This window comes from Abramis brama, assembly GCF_963993115.1.
Source record: "Abramis brama genome assembly, chromosome: 22".
NCBI classification, from domain to species: Eukaryota; Metazoa; Chordata; class Actinopteri; order Cypriniformes; family Leuciscidae; genus Abramis; species Abramis brama.
In genome coordinates, this window is record NC_139984.1 from 2,154,986 (window position 1) to 2,173,207 (window position 18,222).

General features: G+C 39.0%; 1 protein-coding gene across 1 annotated transcript; it reads right to left on the reverse strand.

Moving 5' to 3' along the window:
- Positions 1-457: 457 nt before the first annotated feature.
- Positions 458-16,678, reverse strand: syn2a (synapsin IIa). The gene is made up of 11 exons (XM_084098402.1): positions 16,228-16,678; positions 10,521-10,578; positions 10,354-10,445; positions 3,722-3,878; positions 3,549-3,638; positions 3,389-3,451; positions 3,162-3,304; positions 2,992-3,066; positions 2,796-2,898; positions 2,503-2,640; positions 458-1,222 (listed from the first exon to the last, which is right to left on the reverse strand). Exons 1-11 carry the CDS (start codon positions 16,536-16,538, stop codon positions 1,088-1,090), a joined length of 1,365 nt encoding a protein of 454 aa, XP_083954528.1. The 5' UTR covers positions 16,539-16,678; the 3' UTR covers positions 458-1,087.
- Between the last annotated feature and the right edge of the window lie 1,544 nt (positions 16,679-18,222).

An 18,222-nucleotide genomic window follows, 5' to 3' on the forward strand; every position in this document is an offset into this window, starting at 1 on the left:
TTTTTATCCATATCTTTCACATCTACTACAGTCAGATTCACCGTGTTCACTCTGAAGGAATCACTCACATGGCTGTGCACTTGTAATGACACATCAAGGATGTTAAGAGGCTAAAAGCAGGTTTAAAACTTGCCCCATTGAAGTCAACAGGGTGCAAATTTTAAAAAGAGGATAACACGGTGTAGGCAACACCGACTTTTGTCGTTGTTCTCTGTATTGACAGCACTCCAAATGTACAAAAAAATGAGCTCAATGTTAAAATTGACCGGAGTTCTCCTTTAACTTCTTTTCGTAATTTCATCAAAACGTCTCAAAATGTGATAATTTTGTTACTTTAATTGTGATTATTTAGTGTTTTCATTGACAAATCAGGGGTTTAGATCACAAATTTTGGTGACAGGGTTTGTGTATCTCATATGAAATGAATAGACATTAAAAATTATAGAGTGATCAGTGGTTGTTCGATTTTATATTTTTATTGCTTATTTATTTAATTTGCTATTCTGCAATAATATTGTTAACAAGAAACAAATTGTCCACATTTTTGCAACCCAAAAATGACAGATGTCCAGTAATATGGCTTTCATACAATGTAGGAAATATATTTCACCATATTTTATAACACATTTACAATACTAGAGTGCAAGAATGATATCTATTATTTCAACAGTGATCACAAAAGAAAAACACACACCTCACCGTTCAACACACAATGACACACGATTTCCATCATGCAATTAAAGTATTAATTTACGTTTTATAGTCTCCTTTCTTTCACGTACACACACCCTTTGTCCACAATTTACTGAAACATAGACATAAGACAAGAAAAATGATATATATAAAGTACAAAGAGCACTAGGCACAATCTGCTGTATCACCACAGACAACAACCCTGAAGAGAAACCGCTTCACATAGAAACAAAAGCAACCGTCACAAGCGCACAACAGTGAGAGTTACACAGTACAGACTGAAATACAGATCAGGCCCAAACTAACTCTTTCTTACCCATTATTTGTTCACTTGCTTCTCGGGCCACTGTCTGAATGTTCGAACACAACCTGTCAGGAGTTCTTCATGGTTGTGTTAGTTGGCCTGCACTAACTTCGGTCCCACAGCAACACCATTACAGTCAAGAATGTACTGCAAACAGCCTTGTGGAGGAGCTTTCTGCGGCGGGCCCTTCTTCACTTCAACCAGAGCGTCCTTTTCAACAGTAACCTGAAACACACACACACACACACTCATACATGTGGCATTCACAACAGAGCATCCGAGCTGTCGACACGCTTGTTCTGTACTATAGAAAACATTCAACTTGCAAAATGTTCTTCTAACAAATGTGAAGAAGCTTGAACATATATATATTTTTTGTTTTTTTTGAGTCATTTATTATTTTATATAAACAGAACTAGAATACTCAAACATGTATGTTAACATACAGTTCAGAGTTCAAATTTCTTCTTCACTAATCATCATTCATTAACATTTCTGAGATTTGTAAGGTAATTTTGAGGTAAATGTTACCCTGGAAATCCAGAGTTCTCGCGAGAGCACAAGTTGAATTTGCTCAGCGAGTGACTCTGGCGTCGAGTAATGATGCTCATTAAATATGCCCTCGATCCGAGCTGCACCAATCACAGCGGGTTATCTGATATAGGCGGGCCAGAGGCGAGATGACGACAGCGCTGTGACGTCGAAGTCATTAGTAAACATTGCAAGATGGCTCTGGATGAACACCAGTTGTTTGAAACGGCTTTGGCCGCTACAATGAACGAGTTAGACTTGGCTTTTTATCTAAAAGAGGAACAGAAGACGGCGCTCGAATCGTTCCTTTGCAAGAAGGACGTTTTTGTTGTTTTGCCGACCGGATACGGCAAGAGTCTAATCTACCAGTTAGCTCCGCTGGAAGCTAAGCGATAACTTGTTGTGATTGGTCGTAGTGTTATCCAATTGCGTGCAGTGAGATTTTCAAATGCATGCTTGGTGCCGGCCCTCGAGCTGGCCGATTTTCATTAGTCGATGCCAGACCATTCATCTTTCAGATTTAGGTCTGGATTTCCAGGCTAGGTAAATGTGCCTCTCATTGAACCTTTTAGATTTAATATATTTGACTATCAAGGTAATACATTTGCCTCAGTAGGCTTTGAAAAACAATTGACCCTTCGCTAAGCCCCGCCCTCCTTAGTTACGGTTGCTAAGCCACGATTGGCCTGTGGCGGTTTTTGGGCGTGGCTTAGCGAAGGGTCAATTGGGGAAAACCCTACATGTTGTTCCTTGCATTGCTAAATTCTAAACAACATTTAGTTGCTTAGGCATGTTGAATTAAGTATTTGTCAGTTACCTATTATATGAACAAAATATTTTAGTTGTCAGAAACCGCAATTTGAGTTGGACAGAATTAATTGAGTTAAAAAAAAAAAAAAAGTACAAAAGGTTGCTTTTTTTGTAAGTCAGCTTTGTTTTGTTCTGTCTTTGCAGTGTGTTGTTACATCATGTACCTGTTTTGGTTGAATAGCAGTTGGTCTTTTGGGATTTTGTGACATAACATGATTCATTTTGGCAATGACCATGTCTGCTATTAGCTGCTGGTCCTCGGCCTGATGGTCCCCCTCTAAAGGCATAGACGAACCCATTACCTACCCAAAAACACAGGTATTGGTGATATTACATGAAGAGTAAAACACAATGGTTGAAGATACAAACCTGCATAAACGCTCTACAATGTCTTTGTATATCACATCTATACAACTAGTATGCAACTCCTCCAAGCCATTTTAAGTGCAGCACATACCTCAGTAATGTAATCTTTTCCATCTTTTCCATGAATGGCTTTTACAGCACAAATTTCAAGGCCTCCAAATATTTCGCAGCAAGTGTCTACCCAAAGCTTATACCTGCAAGACAACGCAACACGCTTAGTCATGTTTCAAGCATATTAGCTTACCTGTAGCAGATGCTGTAAAGCTTGCCATAGTTGTGTGTGTTACCTGTCTGTCATAGCCACCTGTTCCACCATGGCAGTGCCAGTGCTGGACTTCCAGTTACCTGACACCGACGTCCTCCTATGAAACGAGGAGCATTCTTCATCTGTCAAGAACAGCATTTAGCTGAATCTGAGATGTGTTCAGAAACTCTGCAGAATAGCATCTTTACTCACATGTAAGCTTTGTAGTCATTTCCAATTTTCTGAATCCTGATGTCATATTTGGGTTCGATGAACGGTTCACATGTGCTGTATGTCTGAGTGACGGCCACCACACTCGCTATGTCCTGAAACTTGGTGTGGTTCTCCACTTTCACCTTAACAACACATACGATTAGATGAGATGTTTAACTACATAATCTCAAAGCTCTTCTTCTACAGTCATTGAGTTTCAGCGTTACCTTCCCCACACCGGAGTGAGCGTGCCCGATTTTCACCACAACGGGAAATGCCGGCATGGTCACCTGGTTTGTTTTCGCACAAACAGATGATTTATTCATTTAATTATGCAGATAATAGTAATTGATCACATTGCTGAAAAAAAAAAAAACAATCTCTTACCATTTCTTTATAGTTGGGGTAGAACGTCTGTTCGATTAATGGAAATTTCTCCTGTCCGAGTTTCTTGTATGTGCTGATCAGACATGCAAACTGCAGATAAGTTTAGAGAGATGAGGTTGGAGATATCAGATATCTATCAAACGCCATGTCAGATTGAACGTCCTCAAACTTACGGCCCAGGGTTTGTCACAGAGGTTGTAGATGGACTCCAGGGAGTTGATGCTGGGAATACCAGCGTACTGCAGTCCGATGATCAAGTTACGGAAGTCCTCGTTCTCCGTCATGCTGAAAGCATGTTGTCGGATCAGGACAAAGTCAGGCTTAAATGACCTGTGGGGACACACAGTACACAGACACAAGTAACTGTAGTTATACATGCGTGTGATGGCCAAAGCCACACAATTCTTATATATTCATCTTTGCATTTGATCAATAAATAAAAGGACATCACTATATTGGTTTGGTTTAAGATCTTTATTTGTGATTGTACTGAGTCAGTGCACGGGCTTAGTTATTTGGCTTAAGGTTAAAACATTAAAACCAGTTAAAATTCATCTTTGGCTAAAATGTGATTTATAAAAACATAGCTCAAATTGTTAAAGTTCATTTTGTAATTAAGATGACTAGAAACGTTTAGTACCTGGTGTGTTGTGGGAATGGACCAGATTCAGACAGGAAGTTGATCTGTTTTATGGGAGTTCTAAAGGAAATGAGACTGTACCAACTCTGATGTATTAGAGGGGACATGGGGAAATGTGATGTCTTGATCAATGTGATTTTTGTTTAAATGTATCCATGGCTCTACATTTAGTTAAATGTATTGTTCATTCCAAGGTTTGTGTTGTTATTGTTGTGAAAATTTGTATGGTTTTGTTTCCCCTTTGTTGTTTTCATGGTGCTGGCCACCTCCTATAAATTCAGTGTATGTTTTGTCTAGTGAAAGTTGTTTCTTATTGTACCTTGTGAACGGTGGTGTTGAATTTTGTCCTCTGTTAGTTTGAGGCTCAAGCCCAATTATGGCCTTTTTGAATACTGGATATTTCCTGTGATGTAATCTGAATGCAATACAATTTTTGGCCTTTTTCCTCTCTAATGAGGCTTGATCACTTTTTATTTTGCGTAAGCAAGATTTAATAAACTGTCAATATTGAAGACCACTTTGCTCCCTGTTTTGTGGCGATGGACTCATTTTTTTGTTGGGATTTGCTAAGGCTCATGGCAGATCCATCACAATGCAACGCTTGACATTTACAGTATGTCAGTTCTCCTAACATCCGTTCAGTGCCCCATCTGTCAGACTGACACTCTCCTCACACTCTTCCCCGTGAAGTTTTTGGAAGCTGCACTCACAGGGCCTTATTGCATTCACCGTTTTGCCGTTTACAGACTGAGCTGGTCCTGTAACAGCTGGTGCTGTAAATCCTGTTTTGCTTTTTTTGCAAGAGTGGAAAACAGCCGTGCCAAGGCGAGTTTGTCCATTCTTATGAATAAGCATCCTAATTTTCAGATTTAATAATTTAATCATTTAGCAGACGCTTTTATCCAAAGCGACTTACAAATGAGGAGAGCAATAGAAGCAGTGAAACTAACAATAGGACAACAATATGCAAGTGCTATGACCCTTCCCAGTTTAGTCTAACGCAGTACATGTAATTTAAAAAATAAAACAGATATAGAATAGTAGAGAAAAAAAAGAAAGTGTTAGTATTAATGGATCATGTGTTGCCGAAAGAGATGCATCTTCAGCTGTTTCTTGAAAATGGCCACAGACTCAGCAGCTCTGGTTGAGCTCCACCAGCAGGGAACAGTCCAGGTGAAGGTCCGTGAAAGAGATTTTGTGCCTCTTTGAGATGATGGCACCACGAGGCAACGTTCACTTGCAGAATGCAAGCTTCTGGATGGCACGTAAGTCTGGAATATAAAGGTATATACGTATCAAAGGGAGCAAAGCCAGTGGTTGTTCTGTAGGAAAGCATCAGTGCCTTGAATTTGATGCGAGCGGCAACTGGCAACCAGTGCAGGTTTATGAGAGGTGTGACGTGTGCTCTCTTCGGCTCGATAAAGACACTGTTGCTGCAGATCTGGATCAGTTGCAGAGGTTTGACAGTACAAGCTACCAGAGTGGAGATCTTCCCCTGGACCTCAGGGAAGTCTGCCGCAAAACTTTCCATTGTCTAGCCCTCTCAACAGGTGGGCCAAGGGGTGGACAGGGATCTCTGTGATGGTAAGTGCCTGCCATCACGCCTCATACTGGACACACAATTCCCTCCAGCAGTCCTGTCATGTTTTGTGGAGATGAAAAGGCACTGGGACAAACCATATTCCCACCATGTACTTGTTAAAGGGGTCCTATAATGCCCTTTTCACAAGATGTAAAATAAGTCTCTGATGTCCCCAGAGTGTGTATGTGAATTTTTAGCTCAAAATACCCCACAGATATTTTTTATAGCATGTTAAAATGGTCACTTTTTGAGGGTGAGCAAAAACGTGCCGTTTTTGTGTGTCCCTTTAAATGCAAATGAGCTGCTGCTCCCGGCACAGGGGGCGGAGCTTCAAGAGCTTGTGTGTGTGTGTTAGCAGCTCCGACTACCTCACCAGGGAACTACACTGAGACCAAAATGGTCGCATATGCAACCTTTTGAAATGCCATTGCGACCCTAATTTTTAATGGGTCGCAAATGTATCACTGATTATTGTTGTACCTACCTTATGTTTTAGGCAATATGCTATGATTTACTATGAGCATTTATTAAAACAGAAATGTGTATTTTAAGAATACGTTTTATAACGTGCTCTGAGCATTCAACACATCAAGTTTGCTTCAGCCCCGCGAACCCCCCGCCCCCTCCCGGAATGGTGTAGGCGTAGCCTAACGCTGATTTAAAAATAAATAAATACGGCTCTGAGTCTATCTACAGTAAAAAAAGATCTACATACGCGAGTTTCACGTTTCCATGGTAATCAGTCACTCGTGCATCACGACACGCCCATGCTCGCACCCGCGCTGAAGCGGTGTTTGGTGTTTTAAGCCCCCAACGGCGCCTTCCAGGCAGCGAGGGGATGGGTAGGTTTAAGGTTGAGGGTAGGGTTAGCTGCCTCTAAGGAGCCATTGGGGGCTTAAAACACCATCGAGCCGCTGAATCCATCATTTTCATCATAGAGGTCGCAACGAGTTCAGAACGGCAAAAACGCTTCACTCCTTTTTCTCGAAAAAGTCAAGCACTGTAAGTTGTCATGTGGTATCCGAATATTGTACAATGATGAATACTGCCTATTTCTCGAGTTGAATAATGAACAAGTTTTGTTGGAAATTGAAAATATTCACTACCCGCACAAACGTGCGCTTATTTTCAGTCTTTTTTTATTCGTAATGTCTTTTATTTTCACAGATATGTAATCAAAGCCCTTCAAATTAGAATAAAGATGGTGATTGTTAATGCTGAATTTGGATTTTCATGTATTAACAGCCACTATATCTGCTTGAATCATGCAGCGTTGTAACGTGTAGCCTACATGATGTTTACCATATAATTCAGTAACACTTTACAATTGTTAGATAAAAAATTCTGTAGACAAACTATAAGTTGTCTTGAAAAAGCCTAACCAGAAAGTTTGAAGTAGTTTTAAAAGCTTGAAGTTTGACATAGCCTACACAAAAAAACAATTTGAAATATGTAAACAATATAGTACAATATACAATACTAGGCTATGTGCAGTATAAAGTACAGAACATCTTTCTTCCTTTCTTTCTTTCTTTAAACATAAATAGCATATTAAGCCAATTAAGCAAAAACCTGTCAACAAAGTTCTGCAAAAAAAAAAAAAAAAAAAAATCTGGTATAACGCTTGGCATTCTGTCCCCCTCACTTTTGAAATGATGGCTACGCCCCTGCAAGAAGGCATGTGGTTTAAAGATGGCAAGTAAAATAAAAAGCACATCTGTATGCAATACAGTTTCATTATTGTTCATTATTATCCAGAGCGGCTTACTATAAATAATTTGTGCGACCAAATCATGTTTTGCGCCAGTAACTGAAAAAGTTAGTAGCGCAAGTGCCACCAGTGGAAAAGGTTAGTGTAGTTCCCTGCTCACACAGACATACACTGAACACTGAAAAAACTTTTAGCCTTTTTATGTTCAAACCGGAGTCAGACAATGATGGAGAGACTCAAGAAGAAGAGACGACATGTAGAAGCAACAGGACATTTCTGAATGGTTAGTTGATGAATTTATGAGGCTGATGTCGAGTTAACTATCTTCTGGTCATCGATTAGCATATTCTGTCATGATAATCTATAAAGCGTGTTTATGGGTTTATGTAAATTTTAGGGTGAATGATGTCACTAACCCGTGATTGTTGTCATTGTTTGTTGTAGTCCTTAAAAAGCGATTTCTGTCAAAGCAAATATCTCCCTTTGCTTTGAACTTTGAGCGTCGGGACTTTGCAGATGTTGTTTATGCTCAAACAGCAACATTACACACTAACTAAAGTTAGAAAAGTGAAATCATAATCAATCACCCCTTTAAGGGTTTTGTACAGCTGGATATCCCAGATATGGGGGAACGGGAGCTAGACCTCATCAGCCTGCTCGCGTGAACCTCACATCACAGAACAACGCCTCACCACCTCATCATGTCACAGTCTAAACGGCTCAAGGTAAGGTAAGTCCCACGCCACAGATGCAGCGTATCAACCCTGCCGTTCTCCTGGGTGAGAAAAACAGGCTTCACAGGGCCGAGACCTGTTCACCACAGGGGGACAAGAGCCGCACCAAGGGTCTTCAGCTCCAGCTCTCAGAGTTCAGCGTATGGAGTCGCTGCGATCAGTCCCTCTCGGTCTGAGGTTAATGGTGTTGATGGTTCTCATTTCCCTGGGGCTGTTTCAGCACTGGACGGAGAACCAGAGTCTTGGACACTGGCTCAGCCGCAGAGAGATTACCCGAGAGGAGCGTGTGAAGCTGGAGAGCCCACACTTCTGATAGAGAAGGGACCTAATGAGGTCTTTTCCCTCTAGAAGAGGTAGTAATGAGTGCATCACTCATGGGCTTGGAGTGCTGTTCAACAGCAGAACGGTGTGAGGGTTTCAGTCGTAGCCTATATAAACAGGCAAGGTCGATCTCCACCGCTTCACAGTCTGGCGAAGAGACTGAATGTGTGGAGCAGCACCGCGACAAAAGCACATAGAACAACTCATTATAATCAGTGATGATGTCTATACTGGACGCAGTGCGACATGACAAACTGATGACCTTTCTGACGTACTCCAAGTGCTCGCGCTCCTTCGCTTGGTCGCATCCAGCGTCGATAACTGTCACGTCCGGTGTTATTCTCTCACGTATAGAGCAACACTGAGACCAAATAACACTTGATCAGAGATATTCTCTCTCACAGACAATGTCGTTACCTTTTCCATTACATCGATTTCTGCCTGATTGAACTGCCGTTGCTCGTGTTTCCCGCTATCCTGATTAGTATGGGTAGAATTGAGTAGGATGGTGCAGTTCCATGAATGGATTTTGTTAAAACAAACACCGTTTCAGAGATCCAGACAGGCCAGATTGGATGGGGAAATTGCTTTATGCTTCCTGCAGGAACTATTGGATGAACGCATGCCACGAGTCAACAACAGCGGTTTGTGAAGGGTACACGTCAGCTAAATCCTGTTAGTAAATCATCGTCTTGAGATTGGCTCTACAAGTGCTCTCGCTGCCTCATATTGAACCATTAGAGAGCATTGTCTTAAAGCATCTTTCTCTGAAGACAGCATTACTGCTTGCTCGCACTATGGCAAAGCAACTGAAGTGAATTACGTGCTTTGTACAATCTCCTTGTATGTAGTTTGCATCGGGCGGATTAAAAGTTATGCTTAAATCCAGTCCAGCTTTTGTTCTTAAAGAGCAGGGAGCGTCCAGTGCGTGCTTTACATATGTGCAGAAGATAAAGTTACTATGGAAAAGTAATCAGCTCTTCATATCTTGGGCTGACGTTTATAAAGGGAAACCTATAAAAACGTTTTTCTCACGATTGCGAGTTATAAAGTCAGAATTGCATGATATAAAGTCAGAATTGTCTTTTTTTCCCTTAGAATTACTTTTGGAATTGAAGAATTGGGCCATTTTAGAATTGGACGTTTATATCTCACAGTTCTGAGAAAGATGGCCATCACATTACAGACTGGAGACGTCCTGAAACCACTCCCTGCTCTTTCAGTGGTCTGTGTGCGAGCGGTGCATGATAGGGCACATTACACACGCCTCTAACACAGCTCATTTTCATGTTTTCATTAAATATGTATGATAATAGAATAGAATAGAATAGAATCGGGCATTTATATAGCGCTTTCATATGTACTACTGTACACCCAAAGCGCTTTACAATCATTTACAATTACAATCATAATCTATACTCATATAATGTCTTTTAGTCATTTTAGACAGTGTTTTGGATATGTGTCTGCAGACTTGTGTGAATTCATGGGCCGTTTGAGTAAACAGAAGCATTGTCTTGGTGACAAACAAGCCACTCAAATCAATATGAATGGCCTTTTATTATAATTGTCCTTTATTACATCCCAGGATAATGATACAGCTTTCATGTGTGACACATCAAACCAGTTCTCTCTGAGCGGGTTCATTTAGCTTTCAAACTGATTGAAGGTTAAGAAATGTTGATGACTGTTATTGTACACACAGTAGCACATTAGATTATAGAAACTGATGTATTTAGATAATATTCAACAGTTATTGCACATTATCTCAGTTATTGCAATATGAACAGCGTGAGGTGATTTCTAAACAAGTTTACCTGACAATCTTGTTTTCATTCTGCCAAACCTGCACAGCCACGTTACATGATCCATTAGCATGAGCCACAACACTGATGTCACCAAACTCAGCCTGGAAAACAGAGGAAAGGAAGGGATAAATAAGAATACTTTGATTTGATTTGTCTTTTGACTTTTATAAACTCACCTGTTCAACTTTAATGTCATAATCTCCCTTCAGTTTTTTTCCTCTAAAGAGTTTGGCCCTGTAGAAAAAAAAAAAAAAAGATGATTTAAAAAGTGATAAAATATGCTCTTAAAATATGTTTCCATTGTGTCTGATTTGATCGTTCTGTTCAGAGAATTATCTAAAAGGAGAAGCTCAGGTCAAAGTAAATTGTATCATGCAAAAAATCATACGAGTTATTGGCATTTCACAAGCAAATAAGAAAAATGAACACGGGGCAAAAGACACACAGTACTGATACAAATACTTCAGCTAAATGTCTGTTTTTAATAATGTCTAAGTTAATACTTGATCAAAATAATCACTTTAGCAAAGTTTGTACTATTTCTGTTTACTTTGATAAAATAATTCATTTTTCATTCAAATGTCATTTTATACTGTCATCATTAAAATGTTAAATAAAATATATTTAAAAAATACATAGAAACAAAATTATTTAAACAAAGTACAGATTCTGAAAGGAGGTCCCATAATAATTGAATATAGATTTACAGTAGTAACAATAAACATCACATTTTATTATATGATATGATTAATATGATATTGCTTAAATATGATGGTTTCATTATAAATATGTTGATTATCTCTAAGGTGGACACCCAACTTAATATATATTTACCATCTGTCTGTTTCTTATCATGTTAATTATTGTGCCTTTCGCCCCAAATACCATACTTTACATATTCTTCTGTTATTGAAAATTATAGTCAAAATATATTCAATAATTTTATCGATTTTATCTCATTTTCTACATAAATCTACAACATTTTAAAAAACCATTAAATATTAGATCAAATTAGCACAGATTGTACTTTGCGCTGCTGTCTGAAATCGCGTCACGGATCAGACAAATTTCCACGTGCATCTTGAAAAGCGGATGTTTTGGAAAGTTTGTGTGCCATCTTGTGGTTTAGAGGAAAATCAAATCAAAGGCGTCTTTTACCCGGTTTGAACCCTGTACAGTATCAGGCTCATAGTCAAAACTTTATTCAGCGGATAAGACACATTGGTTTGAACACGATGCATGCCACTTCTCTTTGCTGTAATTGATGCAGGACTGGCTGCATAATAAATGTATATGATGTTATCATAAAATCAGTCATTGGTCAACACAGCACAAAATATAAAAGTGACTCACTGGTACACCTCAGAAAGCATATGTAGTTTTTTTTTTTTTTTTTTTTTTTGGAATATGCAAGATGTACATAAATTGGGATCACAAACAGGGAAAACAAATAAACAAACAAACAAGCAAAACAAAGCCAATACAGTCAGGAACTGACAGGTGCGTGCGTTTGTGTGTGTGCGTGCGTGCATGTGTGCATGTAAAGGTAACTGGGTGGACGTGTCACAGTACATACTTTAAAAAACAAGAGATAGAGAGAGAAAAAAAAACAAAAAAAACGATATATATATATATTAAAATAAACATACATAAACATGTATAAGTCAGTATATGAAAACAAATAACAGATATTAATAAAACAAATATAAAGAAATCAATCAGTGGTAAGGAGTGACTACTAAAAATACTATAACGTCTACTACTACAACTACTACTTCAACAACCACAACTACTACTACAGTCTCTACTTCTACAATAACTGCTACAACTACAACCACAATTATTACTACAATCTCTACTACTACATTAACTGCTACTACTACTACATCAGCAACTTGAATAATGACAATGGTATAAATACTTGATAGTAATGATAATAAGATAACAGAAGGACAAATCAGAACAGTAATAATAGTAATGAAAACAAAAGTATAAGTAATATTGATGATAGTAATGATATTAATGATAGTAATGAAGAGGTGAGGTGAGGTTAGGAAGTCAGGGAGAGGACTAATAATAATAATAATAATAGGAAAAGGAAAGAGCAAAAAAAAAAAAAAAAAAAAAAAAAGTAAATAAATAAATAAATAAATAAGGAGTATATATATATATATATATATATATACATACACACATACACATATATACATATACACATACATATACATATATATATATATATATACATATATATACACATACACACACACATATATATACATACACACACACACACACACACATATATATACACATATATATATATATATACATACATGTGTTGCTATATATATACACATACACACATATTACAATAATAATAATAATAATAATAATAATAATAGTAGTAGTAATAATAAGATTGAAAGAGGAAAATAGTAATAATTAGAATATACTCATATTGATAATAATAATAAAATAACAACATTAATAATTATATGAGGAGGTGGAAGTTATATGATCAACCTTGAAGTGCATAGTGTGTGTCAGTTGCTTTGTGATGCATTAAAAAGGTGTGACGTTCAGCATGGATCAGTCCGGTGCAATGCCCAGCTTGCCATGCCCCCGTCACCCTTACCCTCTGAATGAAGCTTTTTTTTTTTTTTTTTTTTTTTCTCTTCCCCTTTCTCTTCCACCCTCCTCCTCCTTCCCCTCCTTCTTCTTTCCCTTCCCTTCTTTTCCTTCTTTCTTCTCCGTCTTCCTTCTCACCCCCCCCCCCCCCCCTCCTATTTTTTCCTTCTTTTTTTCTTTTCCTCTTTCAATCTGTCAAGAAAAAAAAAAAAAACAAAAAAAAAAAACAAACAAACAAACAAAAAAAGGGTTGGGAAATAAAGCAGTACGTAAGCTCTTTCTTTTTTTTTTTTCTTTTTTTTTTATATGTAGCATATGTAGTTGAAGTGTTGCGTTCAGAGCATATGGCGGAGTGTGTGACGGTAGTATTCTTGCCCTGCATGTTGGCATGAGGATGATGGCATGAGGATGTTGGCATGAGGATGATGGCATGAGGATGATGGCATGAGGATGATGGCATGAGGATGTTGGCATGAGGATGATGGCATGAGGATGTTGGCATGAGGATGATGGCATGAGGATGTTGGCATGAGGATGATGGCATGAGGATGTTGGCATGAGGATGATGGCATGTTGTGCGGTGGGCTAGTTATCATGGTTAAATTTTTCACCTATAATATTCCACCTGCGATAATCCAGGAATTCCTCGATTACGCTGCCTCGTTACTACATGAATCGACTGTTTTCACTTCATCTTAAGATAGACACACACACAATCTAAATGATAACTGCATTTATTTTCAGTGACAAAATAAGTCACTGTATATGTTAAATATGTTGAAATGTATGTCAGTTATAAAACAGGTCAGTGTCTGTGTTTTACAGTGCCAACAGCGCAGCCAAACTGATGTAGACTGCTGATCTACTGGCATCTCAGTGACACAACGCTATAATTCAGAGCAGTGAGTTTCAACCTCTCGCTAGTAATTACACGTGTCATGAAGAGCACTAACTGCAGGGACTGCTTCTCCTGACGGACACTGAGGCAGAGCCCGGCTGAAACCCCACACAGATCTTCACTGCTGATACACCTTTAAACTAAACACTCAGTACCTCATATGAAGTCAAAACTGCTCTTTATGCGCAGTAAAAGGTAAGCTGGTGTAGCTGAGTGAAAGCAGTAGTGTAGTTATACAGTATACAACACCATAGTTTCATAGGGCTAGTTTAGGTAGAATTATTAATTCTGAAAGCTGAAAGGTTTGGGCCATATCCCAATACAAAAGAAAGCATTTTAACGTTGGATCTAATTATTTTAACGCATTACAGTCAAAGGCTATGATATGTCAGATGTCAAACACAATTTGTTCACTTACAGCACTTGTGTAAGGGTAAACTGAGCCAAGGAACCCTAGACAAATAAATAACAACCAGTGGAAGATTTTAATTTCTTAAACATTGAATTTCTTCCGAGAACACTCTGCTCCAGAAGACAACTCACCGGAGGCCTTACAGAGCACTACAGCACTACAGCACTGGAGCTGGGACACGTCAGATGATGGGCAGTGTGTGCGGGGATTGTATTTCCCTTGGCTGTGGACCGTTCCAGAATATTAGTCCTATAATAGATCCAACACTGAGTGTGTGTCTTCATCTGTGGAGAGCATGATCTTTACATTGGGAAATGTATCTGCGATGAATCTGCTCTTGTAGATAAAGGTACTGTACTAAAAGACAGGTACAGTGGATGACATACTTCATATCCTCCAGGAAACATTTAACAGGCATTAAAGAGGACACAATAAACCGTATACAGTTATAGTGAAGATTTATAGTGTATTATGGTCTTTAAATTAAAACTGTAGTCCAATCACAGCGGACCTCCGTCAGGCAGGGTTACCGCTGTTCACTGACACACATTTACACCTGTGCTCACTCCGGTATCACTGACCCATTTCACCTCAAATTATTCCCAGTCCCAACTAAGCACATGCATTTTGCTCAATGAAATGAAATTATGAAATGAAATTAGCAGTTCATTCCCTGAAAAGAGCTCAGCTGTTTAATAAGCCCCAACACAAAGCTACAAACAATAAAGTAACCTAATACTGAAAAAGAAAAGTAAAAAGGAGAAGCAAACACTTTTTTCACGTAATGTAACAACAATAATCTATAATTGGGAATTAATTAGTTAGCTTAATATCTAAGTGGAAAGGCTGTGTTTTTCCACTTGTGACCACTACATGAATGCATGATTTAAATGAGCAAGAGCCATATAATATATTAATGACAAATCCTTTAAACATGACATGTATTATATGTTATTAAATGTGTCTTTTTTTATTTTATTTTTAGCTTTGACAATTAAACATGTGGTCATGTAAGCACATGGTCATGTGATTCTTTACACCAACCATGACAAGAGTATATGTGGTGTGTTTGTTAGTCACTGAACACCTTCTCTGAAGCTTTGACACAGAAATCATCATCCAACCACACCAATCAACAGCCTAGGCCTTTCTGCTCGACTGAACAACATCTGACCATCGCCTCTGCATGTGTACGAATACAGAACTGAATAATTAGCATGAATTCACTCAGATTCACATTAATCGTTTGAAGAAATGGCAGGGAACTGCGGATAAATAAGATATGAAAGAGTATGTAAGCATGAGTGTCGCCTGATTCCTCTAAACACTGGAAATGCTCCAGATATGTCCTGCTCCTCAGATTCACCCATACTCGTTCTCATGCCAATCAGTAAACCAATCAACTTTATTTATATAGCACAATAAAAGCAACAGTAGATGGCCATTGTGCTGTACAAGAGGATAAATATAATAATTAAAAAAATGACCACAACACAAATGATAAAGGGAGTTTACCTCAAAAACATCAATCAGAAATATTCAACATTAAAAATCGAGGACAGTTGTAAGCCTGTGAAAAGAGGAAAGTCTCTTACTGGATAGTGGAAGACAATTCAACAAATTTGGACCAACTATAGAAAAAGCACGGTCACCAAAGCAAGTGTATTTCATAATGAATATATGTGTAGCCTATTTAATAATGATATATAATCACATTGTTTTAGACATGTCGTCTTGTCTCAGTGCTAACCCCACGCTCACACCAGAGATGAAGTTTAACAGAATCAAACACACTTTAGGCACGTTTATCAGAGAGACCTATAGGATTTATGCAGTGACGGCGTTGCCTTTTTCCCAGTCAATACCAGCAGTGAAACGTGCATTTACTATCAAAATAATGATTGAGCTCAGCACTAAATAAATAACGAGCAAAACCTCTTACCAGTCGTGCTGGGCTCCATCGATGACCAGCAGGGTCCTGAGGCTCCTGGCCGGCGTGGACACGGACGTCTGTTCCACCAGCCCCGCCGAGGCGGCCGTCTGCTTCACCACACTGCTGATGGAGCTGAAGAAGCCCGACGCCTGCGCTGGGACGGCTCTCCTGTCCGGGCCCGGGGACCCCGGAGCGGGGGCTGAGGCTGGTCCCGGCGGGGGGGGCTGAGGAGGGTCTGGTTTCTGCAGGTCGGACATGTAGCCATTCGGCAGGTTGGAGATGAAGGTGCTGTCCGACAGACGCCGGCGCAGGTAGTTCATGACTGAGGCTAGAGGAGCAGCGCTGATCCAGGAATAGATTCACAGGGTTTATCCCACAGGAGAGAGACGGCTCAGAGCTGGGATGCTGGGATGCTCCTCGAGTCGCAGTGTTTCCTCCCCTCTCTGCTTTACCCACCTCTGATGTCACACACGCAAGCAGCCAATCAGACGCGTGCTGCATCCCTGCATGAGATGCTCAGCCTCCCTCCCCTCCCCCACGCCTGATCGCATCTCCGCCACAGAAGGCTTCCTGCAGTACAGTCAGACTGGCACGAGCTTCCCCTCATCGCAGTGCTGCTTTACTCGAAGGTTCACCTGAAGAGATTGTCACGTTTCATGAGCTGTCACGCCACGCTCTTACTGATTTACTGCATGCTTTATCGCAGATTAATTCATTCATTTCCTTCATTCTAGTTGGAATGTAAAAAGATAAGACATTGCAGTATCTTTGAACTATTTATTTATCTTCTTATGAACATGCAGAATGACATTCATTTATTATTAACCGATATGCAATCTTGACAGACAAATAAAAATGCTCCTGTTTTAATGCTTCATATTGTGTATTTTCAATTTATCGTGTCATTATTCATCATTATCCTTCTGTTTAATGCATGCAAATTTGGTGTTTTGGTCAATCCGATCACAAGTGGTCAAGTCAAGAGAGATAAATTATGCATACCTGGTGTTTAAATGCCTGTCAGTGTTCACTCGCGACTGGATTTCTTTGAAGGCTGGGTGTCTCTACATCAGCAGGAGAAGCAGAGGCTGCTACACACAAATCATGTCTATAGTCTCACAATGATATATCATAGCAAGGTTCTTTTGAACTGTATCCGAGATGAGGCACTATTCGGCACTGTCAATCAAATTTCATCTTTATTTTCATCTTCAGATGCTACATGTTTTTGACATGTTTTTCCACACCACAATGCGTACCACATCAGTTGTGTTGGTCCAGGCTGGTTTCTTCTGGTTAGAGCTGGTCTTAATGAGAGGTGCAGTAAGAGGACAGTTTTCTTGTGCTGCTTTTAAGATGAATGTGGAAGTCAGAAAGAATCACTATAATGCACTGAAAACTACAAACCAATCAGAAATGATTTTCATCACATGCCATTGTTTTTTTTTTGTGTTTTTTTTCTCTCGTGTTTTTTAAAATCAAAATTGTTTATTAATTTGTGGAGTTAATTTATGTACATATAAATTAAGGCATGTTGCGGATTTAGATTTTGTAAAAAAAAATATAAAAAAAGAGATTGAAGAATTAATTATTGTTTTAATTTGTGGTATCTTCTTATATCTTGTAGTACTTTATCGTCATTAACATTATCCCATTACCTTCACATTATCCCATTACATAACTTTATCCATTTCACCTACGGATATACACAGTGTACACCCACAGCTACCAGTAAAGCAGCTTAACTACTGAACTGAAACTGATTAAACAAATTTTCATCATAAGTTTATCATGAGCAAAAGGAGAAAGGAGGTATAAGCACAAGATAACTGGCAAGCAACATAATATAAAGCAGGTGTTTTCAAAGTCAAAGACAGTGGGCCTCCCTTCTAACACAATATACACGATGACACCCCCGTATGAATTACGTATGCACAGATTCTTAATAAAGCTATGAAAGATATATTTAGTCAAGAGCAGTAAATGATTTTCCTCTCCTTTTTG